The 13,259-nt window shown below is 37.3% G+C and overlaps 2 protein-coding genes across 2 annotated transcripts in view; one reads left to right on the top strand and one right to left on the bottom strand.

Moving 5' to 3' along the window:
- Positions 1 to 8,915: 8,915 nt before the first annotated feature.
- FBXO33 (F-box protein 33) overlaps positions 8,916 to 13,259 on the bottom strand; it is a 31,429-nt gene continuing 27,085 nt past the window's right edge. Inside the window, exon 4 of the mRNA XM_082616935.1 lies at positions 8,916 to 10,981. Within this exon, the coding sequence (XP_082473061.1) occupies positions 10,710 to 10,981 (272 nt within the window). The 3' untranslated portion in view covers positions 8,916 to 10,709. The remainder of the gene's footprint in view (positions 10,982 to 13,259) is intronic.
- Positions 11,322 to 13,079, top strand: LOC309801865 (large ribosomal subunit protein bL33m-like). The gene is given in 2 exon segments (XM_082616936.1): positions 11,322 to 12,155; positions 12,157 to 13,079. Coding segments are annotated over 2 exon segments (198 nt in total). The 5' UTR covers positions 11,322 to 12,005; the 3' UTR covers positions 12,205 to 13,079.

A 13,259-nucleotide genomic window follows, 5' to 3' on the forward strand; every position in this document is an offset into this window, starting at 1 on the left:
CTAACCATCATCTGAGCCTTCAATAAATCATAATTTTTTGCTGGTGGAGGGCCTTGCTTCTATGTTGATGGCTATTGGCTGATCAGGGTGGTGGTTGCTGAAGGTTGGTGTGACTGTGGAAATTTCTTACAATAAGGCAACAATGAAGTTTACCACATCAATTGACTCTTCCTTTCATGAATGTTTTCTCTCTAGCCATGCAACACCGTCTGATAGCAGTAGAACTCCTACTGCTATCCACAGTAGAACTCCTTTCAAAATTGGAGTCAATCCTCTCAAACTCTGCTGTAATATTCTAAATCCTTTGTTGTCATTTCAGCAATCTTCATAGGAGTAGATTCCATCTCCACTTTCTTTCCTCATCCATAATAAGCAACTCCTCATCTATTCAAGTTTTATCATGAGATTGTAGCAATTCAGTCACATCTTCAGGCTCCACTTCTAATTCTAGTTCTCGAGCTGTTTCCACTACATCTGCAGTGACTTCTTCCACTGAAGTCTTCAACCCCTCACAGTCATCCATGAAGGTTGGAATCAACTTCTTCCAAACTCCTGTTAATGTTGATTTTTTTAAAAAATTTCTTTCCTTCCTAAATATCTCAGTTTTTAAAGTAATTGCCCTTAGGGAATTTGAGTCCTTCTCATGTAATTCTTATATATATATTTTTTTTTAAAAAAATAATTTTTATTTATTTATGTGTTTATTTTTGACTGCTTTGGGTCTTCGTTGCTGCGCATGGGATTTCTCTAGTTGGGGTGAGCGGGTGCTACTCTTCCTTGTGGTGCGTGGTCCTCTTATTGCGGTGACTTCTCTTGTTGCAGAGCACGGGCTCTAGGTGCGCAGGCTCAGTAGTTGTGGCGCACGGGCTTAGTTGCTCCGCGGCATGTGGGATCTTCCCGGACCAGGGCTCAAACCCGTGTCCCCTGCATTGGCAGGCAGATTCTTAACCACTGGGCAACCAGGGAGGTCCTAATGTTGGTATTTTGACCTCTTCCCATGAATCATGAGAATGTTCTTAAGGACATCTAGAATGAAGAATCCTTTCCAGAAGGTTTTCACTTTACTTTGCCCAGATTCATCAAAGGAATTGCTTTCTATGGCAGCTCTACCTTACAAAATGTTCTTCTTAAATAGTAGGACTTAAACGTTGAAATTACTCCTTGATCCATGGGCTGCAGAATGGATGTTGTGTTAGCAGGCATGAAAACACATTAATCTCATTGTTCATCTCCATCAGAGTTCTTAGGTGACTAGGTGCATTGTCAATGAGCAGGAATATTTTGAAAGGAATCTTTTTTTTTCTGAGTAGTAGGTCTCAACAGTGGGCTTAAAATAGTCAGTAAACCATGCTGTAAACAGAAGTGCTGTCATGCAGGCTTTTTTGTTCCATTTATAGAGCGTGAGCAGAGTAGATTTAGCATAATCTACCTCAGGGCCCTAGGGTTTTCAGAATGGTAAATGAGCGTTGGCTTCAACTTAAAGTCCCCGCTGCATCAGCCCCTAGCAAGAGAGTCAGTCTGTCCTTTGAAGCTTTGAAGCTGGGCATTGATTTCTCTCTAGGTATGGAAGTCTTCGATACCAGCATCTTCCAATAGAAGGCTGTTTCATCTACATTAAAAATCCTTTGTTTAGTGCAGTCACCTTCATTAATTTGTCTTAGCTAGATCTTCTGGATAACTTGCTGCAGCTTCTATATATCAGCACTTGCTGCTTCACCTTGTACTTTTATGTTATGGAGATGGCTTCTTTCCTTAAACATTATGAACCAACCTCTGCTAGTTTCAAACTTTCTTCTGCAGCTTCCTTGCCTCTCTCAGACTTCCTAGAAGTGAAATTATTTAGGGTCTTGCTGTGGATTAGGCTTTGGCTTAAAGGAATGATGTGGCTAGTTTGATCTTCTTTCCAGAGCACTAAAACACTCTCTATTACAGCAATCAGGCTGTTAGCTTTCTTATCATTCATGTATTCACAGGAGCAGCAATTTCAATTTCCTTCAAGAACTTTTCCTTTGCCTTCACAACTTGGCTGTTTGGTCCCAGGAGGCCTAGCTTTTGGCCTATCTCATCTTTCGACATGTTTGATTTAAAGTGAGAGATAAATGACTCTCCCTTTCACTGGAACACTTAGAGGACTTTGAGGCCTATTAATTGTCCTAATTTCAGTATTGTTGTGTCTCAGGTTATAGGAAGGTCTGAGGAGAGGGAGAGAGATAGGGGAATAGCTGGTCTGTGGAACAGTCAGAACACACATTTATCAAATAAGTTTGCCATCTTTTATGGGCACAGTTCATGGCACCCGAAAACAATTTGAATAGTAACACCAAAGATCACTGATTGCAAATCACCATACAAATATAATAATGAAAATGTTTGAAATATTGTGAGAATTACCAAAATGTGACACAGAGATACAAAGTGAGCAAACATTGTTGGAAAAATGGCACAGGGTTGCCACAAACCTTCAATTTGTAAAAACTGCAGTATCTATAAAGCTCAACAAAGTGAAGTGAATAAAACAAGGTGTGCCTATATATAATGTCATGTCAATGCAGAGTATTCTTCCTTTCTGGTTTGGATACACTTTATTTCTTTTTCTTGCCTAATTGCTCTGGCTAGGACTTCCAGTACTATGTTGAATGGAAGTGGTAAGAGTGGGCACCATTGTCACGTTCCTGATCTTAGAGGAAAGGATTTCCACTTTTCACTGTCGAGTGTGATGTTAGCTGTGGGCTTGTCATGTATGGCCATTTTAAAGTTGAGGTACATTCCCTCTATTTTTGCTTGGTTGTTCCAGTTTTTGGCATATGTTCTTTTATTAACCATAATTATATTGATTCTCCTTTATTTAGAAATGATACAAATGATGTTCTAAAAATTTTATTACCACTTCTTTGTTGGAACTTGTCATTTTGAATTATGGTTATTTCAACCAAAGTTAACTGATTTTCTCTCAACTTAAGTTCAAGTCCTTTTTGATAGTTTTTCAAATTGCTAGATATTTATGTTAACTTTATATTTTGAAATAGTTTGCCCTCAGAGTGTTTTATTTTAGTCTTTAAACTTATATAAAGAAATCTTAAAGTCTCACTTAACTGATACTTTCATAAAGTTATACTTATTAGTATAATAGGAAGTATTATCAAAGAATGCACTATGATAAAAAGAGAACTTAATTTTCTTTTTTTGGTGGAAGGAGTCAGGTAATTACCTAGGTCTGAAAAATTTGGATCTGTGAATTTGTTGACCCCTTGGATTACAAAATGTCCAAATACTCTCGTTGATTTTATTAATTTAGTGGAAAACATGATCAAATCAGTGAACTGATAATGTGTTAATTACCTGGTTAAACTCATGCTTGGTACACAGTAAATATTCTCTGTCAGTCATGATATTTCTTAGCTAATTTATCTATGTTTTCTCAGAAAATTTCACTTAAGTGAATGTTTCTTGATTAACTAAAATCCATTCTTTTAAACACAAATATTTATTTTAACCATCTTGTGTGAAAAGATTTCTAAGATGTATTAAATGCTCTATTAACTCACTACAGAGATATTTTGAATATACTTTCCTATTGATTCAGGGTCATTACAAACATTTATCATTGCTGTGTATTTCAAGCTTGTTATAGGGGTGTTTAATTCTGTTTCAAGTTCCTTTACAAATGGCTTAAGATTAGTTATGTTCCCTTTTTAGGATTGTAAACTTCTATGCCTTTCATAGTCACTTCTCTCCATTTCTAATCTGCTGGAGACTGAGAAACAAGACGAACAGGCTTATTAGAATTATGCTGAACGTAAGAATAAATGAGCTAAAAGGAAACAAGTGGCTCTTCTGAATTTGATGCCTTTTAATCAAATTCAGAAGAGCCACTTGTTTCCTTTTAGCTCATTTATTAATTATTATTAATTATTAATTAATTCCCCCATTAATGCAGGGAATAATCTGGTTCCACAAGCCTTTTTTACTTACTTGTGTATTCTTGGCCACACCCCAAATAGCTGAGGTTTTTTTCTGTAATGTTTTCTATAACAAAATAATACAAAGAATACTCTTTTACTTATTACCTAGAGAGTAAATTTAACATTTGCCTTAATTTTTTTCAAGAAAAAATATTACAGATAAGTTGTCCTCATGCTGCAGAGGTAAGTACTCTTGTGAAAACGATGTGAATATTTTTTGTTTTTCCAGTTAAATGAGTTTATGTATAGTATGTAGGTTTATTTTTCTTGCCTTTTAAAAATGTACATCAATAGCCTCATTATATATAACATACACACACACACACACATATATATATATATATATCCTTTAGAAGTCAGCTTTTTTTACTCAACATTTTTTTGAGATCCATCAAAGTTGAGAAATGTAGGTCAAGTTAGTTCATTCTGACCACTGTGTGGTATTCCACTGTGTGGCTTTACCACAATAACTTTATTCTGTTATTAATGGTCATTAGGTTGCTGCTGACTTTTCGTTATAAATAATGTGGAAATAAGCCTTTTAATATTTCTTTGTCACAGAAGCAGTAGTTTTCTGGAGCTGTAGTTTTCAAACTGGGGTACACCCCCTCAGAGTATGCAAAGAATTTCCAAGCAGTATACAGGTATGCTTCTAGGAAAATTCACAGAATTTCACCTTCCATGTATATTCTTATTCTTCTTCAGAGTTGTTCTGCCTAAGGAAGAACTTGTGAACAAGGTGCAGATTCTCCTTTCCTACTCTTCATTTTGCAGTTACCCTTCTCCCATGTATAAAATGAGCACACACCTTTAAGCTGGTCCTAGTCTTATGATGATGAATCATACTAAGGTGTGTAAACCTCTGGAGCTCAAGAGACAATATGAAATATTGGTGTCAGTGCTGAGAAAGTGAATAACTCTAGTGATTGCTTTCAACCAGCTGACTTATCTAAAATAATTTTTGTTAATAAACCAGTGCTGTTTTTGGTCCTGAAAGCTCAGAAGTTCGAAGAATGGGTGACATTGCTATAACAAAACTTTCTCTTCTCATCTACTTTATGTGAAAAAGATTTTTAGCACTTGTTTTTATAAAAATGAAAATAGGAATAGAATGAATGATGGACCTGACTCATGTCAGGAACAAGTAATATTCATCCATGGAATATGAACTATTTGGGTAAAAAAAAAAAGACCCAGCCTTATCCACTTCATTAAGAAATGCAGTTCTAATAAGTTTATTCTTTATACTAATTTAAATTTATAATATTTATATTTTTGATCAATTATATTTAATATGTATAAAATCTAGGAGAAAAAATTTAACATGGCTTTTAAGAAAATAATCACACATTTTAAATTCTGTGAGGTTTTTTTGCAGAAAATATATAAGTAATCAATGAAAGACTAACAAAAAGCATTACATTTGCATAAAAAGTTTTGGGATAGTTGGAAAGGATATATGTAGCAGTCTGGGTCAAATCAGGAGACAAAGCACACAGTAGTTCAAACTTGGAAAGTTTAATATAAAGAATTATTAACTGTGATAAGAATAATTACAAAATGTGAGGAAACTGTATATAGCCCCCTAGAGCTGAGGGAGGTCACTCATGGTAGGACAAACTTGGAAGGGGTTTGGCCCTCTTTGGTGAAGGTGTGTTTCAGCTCCCAGGATAGCAGAGAAGATCGCTGGTTCCACAAGGCCTGAGCTGGTCTGGAGTTGCTGAGCAAGCAATAGGCACTGTCCAGGGTACAGGTGGGGAGCAGGTGAACAGCAACCATTGGCACTGGGTGTGCAGTGGGAGTGTGGATGCCAGGGATGGGGAGGTCTTCAGAGCCAGTGGGTGGGCCACACATGACATGCAGGCTGTTCAGGGAAGGGAATGGGAGTCCAGTGCAGGCAGGAGGCCTTCAAAGCATATCAGCTGTATAGCAGCTCTAGTTTCTGTGTGAAAGAAGGTCAGGCTGAGCCTCCCCCATGGCTGGGGGAGGCTCCACCGCAAGTCTTATATCCAGGCTGCCTACCCTGGCCTAACTTGGCCTGCCCTGGGAACTACAGGAGAACCTCTGCCTTCTACCATATCCCCCGTGGCCCTTACTGAAAAAACTTAACATTGTGCTGACTTTAAAGGTGTGTTACTTAAAGGAGTTCCATTATTGGAGGGAATATATTGAAGGGTGACTTCAGAGCTGAGGCAGTAAATTAATAATTGATACAATATATGGGTTTAAGGAGGAAAATGAAATAAAATTTCCAAATGATCAGGAACTTATTGCATCTTTAAAATAGATGATCAGGAGCTTAGGGCATCTTTAAAATAGATGAATGGTAGTAAGTATGGAATTACTATGGCAATGTAATCGTAAGTGTACCAGAGTGATATGTACTTGTACCCAGGCACTCACTTCTCCCTTGCCAGATGCAGAGTGTTCCACTGTCCATCGTGGACAACGGGGGTCTATGAAGCTGTGAGAGAAGTATGCTGCAAATGTTTGAAGAGCAGGTAGGAAGCCCAGGTGTGAAGCTCCAGATGGAGCTGGTGGGTGTGAGGGGGTCGCGAGCTGAAGAGGGGAGCAGGGCTCCCTGCAGGCCTTGAATTGCTTGCATATAAATCAGATACTTCTGCATGTTGGTGGCTGATGTGTGTTCTCAACGGTGGCTAAACTAGCAGCAGGGTTATGTATGTACAAATTAGAGCTTCATCATTATTTTGAAATACTTGTAGTGAAAATAATCACTTGAATTTGAAATTAATTTACATTACATAAGAAATCTCAACATTACACTTACCATTACATTTAAAGCTGTTAGAGTTCATAAGTGTAATTTCAGCTGCATAAATTTTTGAATGTTGTGGACAGAAAGGTTTAAAAATTATCACCCATTTGTGGGGTGTTTCTCTTGGTAGGAATGTTAAAATTTTTAATAGGTTATAAGTTAAAACATTTGACAAGATTTTATTTGAAAGTTTTATACAGATTCAGCAATTATTTCCTCCAAGCCTCTGCATTTTATTTTTCTCATCAATTCTATAATAAAGAAAACAATGGGGTTTTTTTGGTTTTTTGCTTCAATTCCTTCTAGTTTAAACGAGTATGCTGCATAATATTTTCTGTGTCAGGACATGAAAAAGCTTAGGAATCATTAATATAGACAATGTGGTGTGACTCTTGGGTATTATTCACACCTGCAGTGTATTACTCCATTAGCACCATTTAATACTACTGGCTTCATAACAATCCAGTTTGATTCATGCTATTGTATAAGCCTCAAGCAAGTTAGTTGCTGAATCTGTGTGTTCAATCATAAGCACACTGTCTTTCCCAAGCCCCACCCTACCAACTCCCTAACTTCTTTATTCCCAGAGTGGTGGAGGAAATGGGAAGGTAATTTTAGATATATAAATTTCATATAGTAAGCTGTATTTTGAAAATATTTAATACATTTGTTCAAAGATGACCTTGTACATGTCTATAAGCTGTCAGACTAACAGCTGAAACTTTCAATAAAGAATCAGTTTTAGGTAACCAAGGTGAATCCTTCATTTCACAGATGAGGAAAGTGAGGCTCAAGGAAGAGTCTGTGCTCATGTAACATTAGAGTCAGAGCTTAGTGGAGAAAACACAGGTCGACACTCCCAGTTTAGTGCTTTACTATATGCAACTTCACTTGTATACTACATATATATATATATTAATAGACTTTCTTTTTTCATATATTTTGGGTACTGTTTTGGTATTTTAAATACACAGACATGTTCTTTTTTAATTAATTTATTTTTGGCTGCGTTGGGTCTTTGTTGCTGCGTGCGGGTTTTCTCTAGTTGCGGCGAGCGGGGGCTACTCTTTGTGGCTGTGCGTGGGCTTCTCATTGCGGTGGCTTCTCTTGTTGCAGAGCACAGGCTCTAAGCGCGTGGGCTTCAGTAGTTATGGCACGTGGACTCAGTAGTTGTGGCTCGCGGACTGTAGAGCGCAGGCTCAGTAGTTGTGGTGCAAGGGCTTAGCTGCTCCGCGGCATGTGGGATCTTCCCAGACCAGGGCTCGAACCCGTGTCCCTGCATTGGCAAGCGGATTCTTAACCACTGAGCCACCAGGGAAGTCCTTAAATACAAAGACATGTTGATTCATCCAAAGGGGTTAGATATGTCCATGAAATAAGGGAGCAATAGGTATAATGACAGTTCTTTGTGAACACCAGATTATTCCATGATGAGGCAGTGCTTAGAAGAGGCAGTGTCTGGAACGATTAGGGAAGAAGAGAAGGAAGAAAGAAAAGCAGCCATTTTCTTTCTCATCAACCACAGTAGTTTGCCTCAGCAACCAAGAATGGAAATGACAAAGCCAAACTAAAGCAGTATAAGGGTTTAAGAACTATTTAGTACTGGCATACTGAAGTACTTTTTTCATCCAGTAGAGGAATTTTTAAAAATAAGAAGTTCCTATAAGTCTATAAATTAAGTTTTACAATATCAATAATGTACTCTAAATGTATAATACACTTGGATTTTGTGCTAAACAGTCTGTTGTTTGCTTTTAAGATTTTTTTTTTTTTTTTTTTTTTTTGCGGTATGCGGGCCTCTCACTGCTATGGCCTCTTCCCCTTGCGGAGCACAGGCTCCGGACACGCAGGCTCAGAGGCCATGGCTCACTGGCCCAGGTGCTCCGAGGCATGGGGGTTACTCCTGGACCGGGGCACGAACCCGCGTCCCCTGCATCCGCAGGTGAACACTCAACCACTGCGCCACCAGGGAAGCCCTAAGCTTATGTTTTGCCATAGTGAGTTAAAAAAATTTAAAACCCTCCAAATTATTCTGCCTACAGGTTTTATGATATATTCTCAAATTTAAGCTTTGCTGCATCAGAATACAATAGGAGCTAATATGATTATACACATTATACGGATTACTGCAGTTTATTTAACACTAAAGGTTTTCATGCTTCATGAACAATAAAATGTTACAGTGATCACTTTTTAATGCTTTATTCATTGATTAAAAGAATATACATTTAACATAAACCATACAACAACATCAGTCATCAGGTCAAACATTCAGCTGGTTTCCTTACAGTTTCTGTCAGGAGTTATTTTATCTGATCACATTTATAAGATAAAATCTCACCACATCTGGCATTTACACACACTGTGCCAGTGGATTCACACTACTGATGTACATATAAAATCCGCATGGTATGTGCTCACTGGAGACAAAACAGTGCACACCTGTCAAAAGGTCATTTTAATATAAGATGGTAAAACCATTTGTAAAATACATATAAACTTTTTCCATAAATAGAATCATATCTGGACATTTGTTGCATAAATTGTGTTTCCAAAGCTTACACTAGAGCAGCCAGGTCTCAGCACTGCTGGGCACCCACGTTGGCTACTTACTTTATTATTGCAGACTGTCCTTTAACATTAAATGCACAACATTCGTACCACTTAAAACTGGGGTCAGGTGGAAGTCTCACAGAGACCACGTCTGTACCGCGGTTGCCCTGAAACAGTTAAGTCGGCTTTTAAAGCCTCTCAGATATAACAAGGTTTTAAAACATACTTCATGGAATGTTCTTCATGTATCATAGCAGCTCATACCTGTGATAGAACAAGCTTTCAGTTTTTCCTTTCTTTCCTTTACATTCACTATTCACAGTGAAACAGGTGCATCGTTTTTTTTTCTTTTTTTTTTTTTTTTTGTTTTTTTTTTGTTTTTCAGAGTTCTGAGGTTGCTGACTGAGCCACAGCACAGCTGTGTACCACAGGTCGAAATTCGACCTTAAATATTACAATCTAGCAGTATCTGGCTGGCCACAGTGGGCCAGCCCCTGCCAGCATGTGGGCACTTCTTCAGTTAAATCTATTCTTTGGCAGCTGACACGCGCGCTGACAGAGAAAAATCCAGTGACTTGTTGCTAGGGATTTCACGACTAATGTTTGTTTGCAAGCATGTGTGTTTACAAAACTCTGTGTTTTGATATTCATTTTGGAGGTTTTACCCTGGAATATTGTTTCTTTCTTCCTCCACTATTTGAAATCTTGGCTAAAAAGCTAACTTGAATGTATGCTATAATTGATGAATTAAATTATGTCAGACATAGTTTAAAAACCAATAATTTGAGTAGTTGTGTTGATGTAAATTCATTTAAAAAAGGATTAAGCAATGTTCTAACCTAGTACTATACAAAATTGAGAATGGTAATTGGTGATATCAACTATTATATATGTAATGAAAGTTAAAGTCTTGGCTTTTCTGTTAAAGATAACTCATTTGGGATTGTATTATCCTCCCTCCTTCCATTTCAAAGAAATATTAATGAAATGCTATCACACAATGAATGAATGCAGTGCATTGCATACAAATCCACCAGGCTATGGATATATATCTATATATGTATAAAAATATTTTGGCTCCTGAGCTCTGACACACAAAGAATAAAAACATCAAAAGGCAGAGTAACTCAGTGAAAAAATAAAGTTAGCCAGCAACCTCAGACAACCTTCGGTTGTATATTCTTAAGGTTTGGTAACAAGTCCATTAACCGTGAAAGCCCTATACATTGTCACTTTGAACTTCTAAACCAATACCTGACTACGTTCTTTGATCAAGAAGTAGAATATACATATATATTTCTATAAAGCTAATACTGATTAAACATAGCACAAAGGGATTAATTCACACTACTGGAAAATAAAACATAATAGGACCCTACTTGCATATGTAACCACAGGAATTGTACATTTAAAAAAAGCTAAATGTCTTCGCTGAAGCTTTGCATCTCTCTGTAAAAATGACGATTTGGTTCAGTGAAGACACTGAGTGATTCGATGTCCATGATCGCATGCCAAGGTTGACCTAGGCCCAGGGATACCTGCTCAATAAGGTTATGTACTGGATCCACATCCTGGTCGGCCAGTTCACCTTGGTCAAAATCAATGCTTTCTTCAGTGACTTCAAGTACTTTTAGATCAGAGCCACGAAGACGAGCAATGGCAATGAGGTTGTGTGCCCACACTGTGTAACCTTAAAAATAAGCAAAAGAGAAGCACTGTCATTTCCATGCATTTTATTTTGTCTGTTTTGTAAGTTAGTCTTTTCCACAAATTTGTATCTCACTTAGCACTTTGGGGGTCCTTTGCCTTTAAAAATATGCTGAAATTTGAAAGGAAGTATGATTGCTTAGCTCAGGGAAAAGAAGACTAGAAGCTTGAAACTGTCTCCAAGAATATTACTGTGACTGGTGAACAAATAGATGCTGTAATCATATTCTGATATCATTTCAGTTAGTAAAACTGAAGACATTTAAAGTTTAAAGTATCATTTTATAGCTTTTGACATCAGGATCGTAGCAAAAAACAAAGTTTTATTTCATATGTGTGTATCTATTAACAATACATAGGGGACTTCCCTGGTGGCGTAGTGGTTGAGAATCCGCCTGCCGAGGCAGGGGACATGGGTTGAAGCCCTGGTCCAGGAGGATCCCAAATGCCACAGAGCAACTAAGCCCGTGCACCACAACTACTGAGCCTGTGCTCTAGAGCCTGCAAGCCACAACTACTGAGCCCACGAGGCACAGCTACTGAGCCCGCGTGCCTAGAGCCCGTGCTCAGCAACAAGAGAAGCCACTGCAATGAGAAGACTGTGCACCGCAACGAAGAGTAGCCCCTGCTCGCTACAACTAGAGAAAGCCCACGCACAGCAACGAAGACCCAATGCAGCCAAAAATAAATAAATAAAATAAATAAAAATTTAAAAAACAAAAGAATACATAGTAAACTGGTATTTTTCATTAGTAAAAGTCATCTTCTATGGTGCTTCACAGCCCAAAGTTATAAAGTGATACTTTAAAGATAAATTGTTAATTGTCAGTAGCAAATATGTAAAGTATAAAACAGTTATGGGAATGATAGGTACTAACTTTAGAATAGTGGTTACCTCTGGAAAGGAATAAAGTTGAATAGATGGAGGAGCTTTAGCTGTAGCTAACATTTTACTTCTTAATAAAAGAAAAAAGCTTTAGGAATTTGGACCTGAGGCTGCTGTCGCCATGTTCCTATCCGTGGTCACCTTTGCCAAGACCAAGTCAAAAACAATTCTGGTGAAAATGTTGAGCCAAGCTGGAACAGGTTTTTCCTTCAACACTAAGAGAAGCCGACTGTGGGAGAAACTGACTCTCTTGAATTATGATCCAGTAGTGAAAAAAAAAAGTCCTCTTTGTGGAACAGAAAAAAATACGCTCCCTCTAAACAATGGATTGAAAATGAATTTGATTTATAAATGAGAAGACTGAGGGCGGGATACTGATTCAGAAATTCTGCAGCGTATAAACAGGAAATGGCATGGAATCACTGCCTCCTGTGATTTGAAGGCCATTGTGAAGGAAAACAATGCAGTGAAAGAAAAAGAAAGTTCTTCATATTAGGACATATATCATTGCATCACATTTATTTATCTTTCTGGATATTTTTATAGCCCTTAATAAAACTATTAAAATAGCCTGTAAAAAAAAAAAAGAAAAAAAGAAAAAAGCTTTAGGGAATTCTCTGGTGGTGCAGTGGTTAGGACTTGGCACTTTCACTGCCAGAGTCTGGGTTCAATCCCTGGTTGGGGAACTAAGATCCCGCAAGCCTCGTGGCGCAGCCAAAAAAAAAAAAAAAAAAAGTTTAAAAAGACTGGCTTAAATTAATTTTAAATAACCTGCCATTTCTTCATCCTATAAAAAAAATCCTAATTTATTTATTACCTTCAATACTGATCTATTCTTTGCCATTACCTCTGATGACTGGCCAAATTATAAAGCAAAACTTGAAAAGCAAGATTTTTCCCGCTCAAATGCAGCTAAAAGATTAATTCAAAAATAATGAAACAGAGATAATAAAGTATGTTTAAGATGTTCACAGAGACTTCCTATTTTGTATTCTGTAAATGTCGTAAGTTACAGAAAGGAAGTAATATGTTCTTCTAACTTGTAAGAAGAGGAATGCTCTCCAAATGAAAACAGTTCACAGTAAGATGACAGGCCTGCCAGTAAGAAAAGAACATATCCCAGCCAAGAGAACCATCATTTAAAAAATACTGTACAAATTAACATGTTGATACCTAGAATCTAGAAGATAAGGCAGTGAGCATGAAAGAAATCGTACTTTCTTCTTCCTTCTGTGTTATATTTTTAAGAACTCTTATGATTAGAGAAAGAAATATATCTACTGCAGGTGGATATGTATGTATATTTTCTTAGATAATTTCAAATTCCATTTTTGTAAATACCATCAATCACATGGTAAAAGGAAAAAGTAACATG

Source organism: Mesoplodon mirus (genome assembly GCF_964341445.2).
Source record: "Mesoplodon mirus genome assembly, chromosome: 4".
Classification (NCBI taxonomy): Eukaryota; Metazoa; Chordata; class Mammalia; order Artiodactyla; family Ziphiidae; genus Mesoplodon; species Mesoplodon mirus.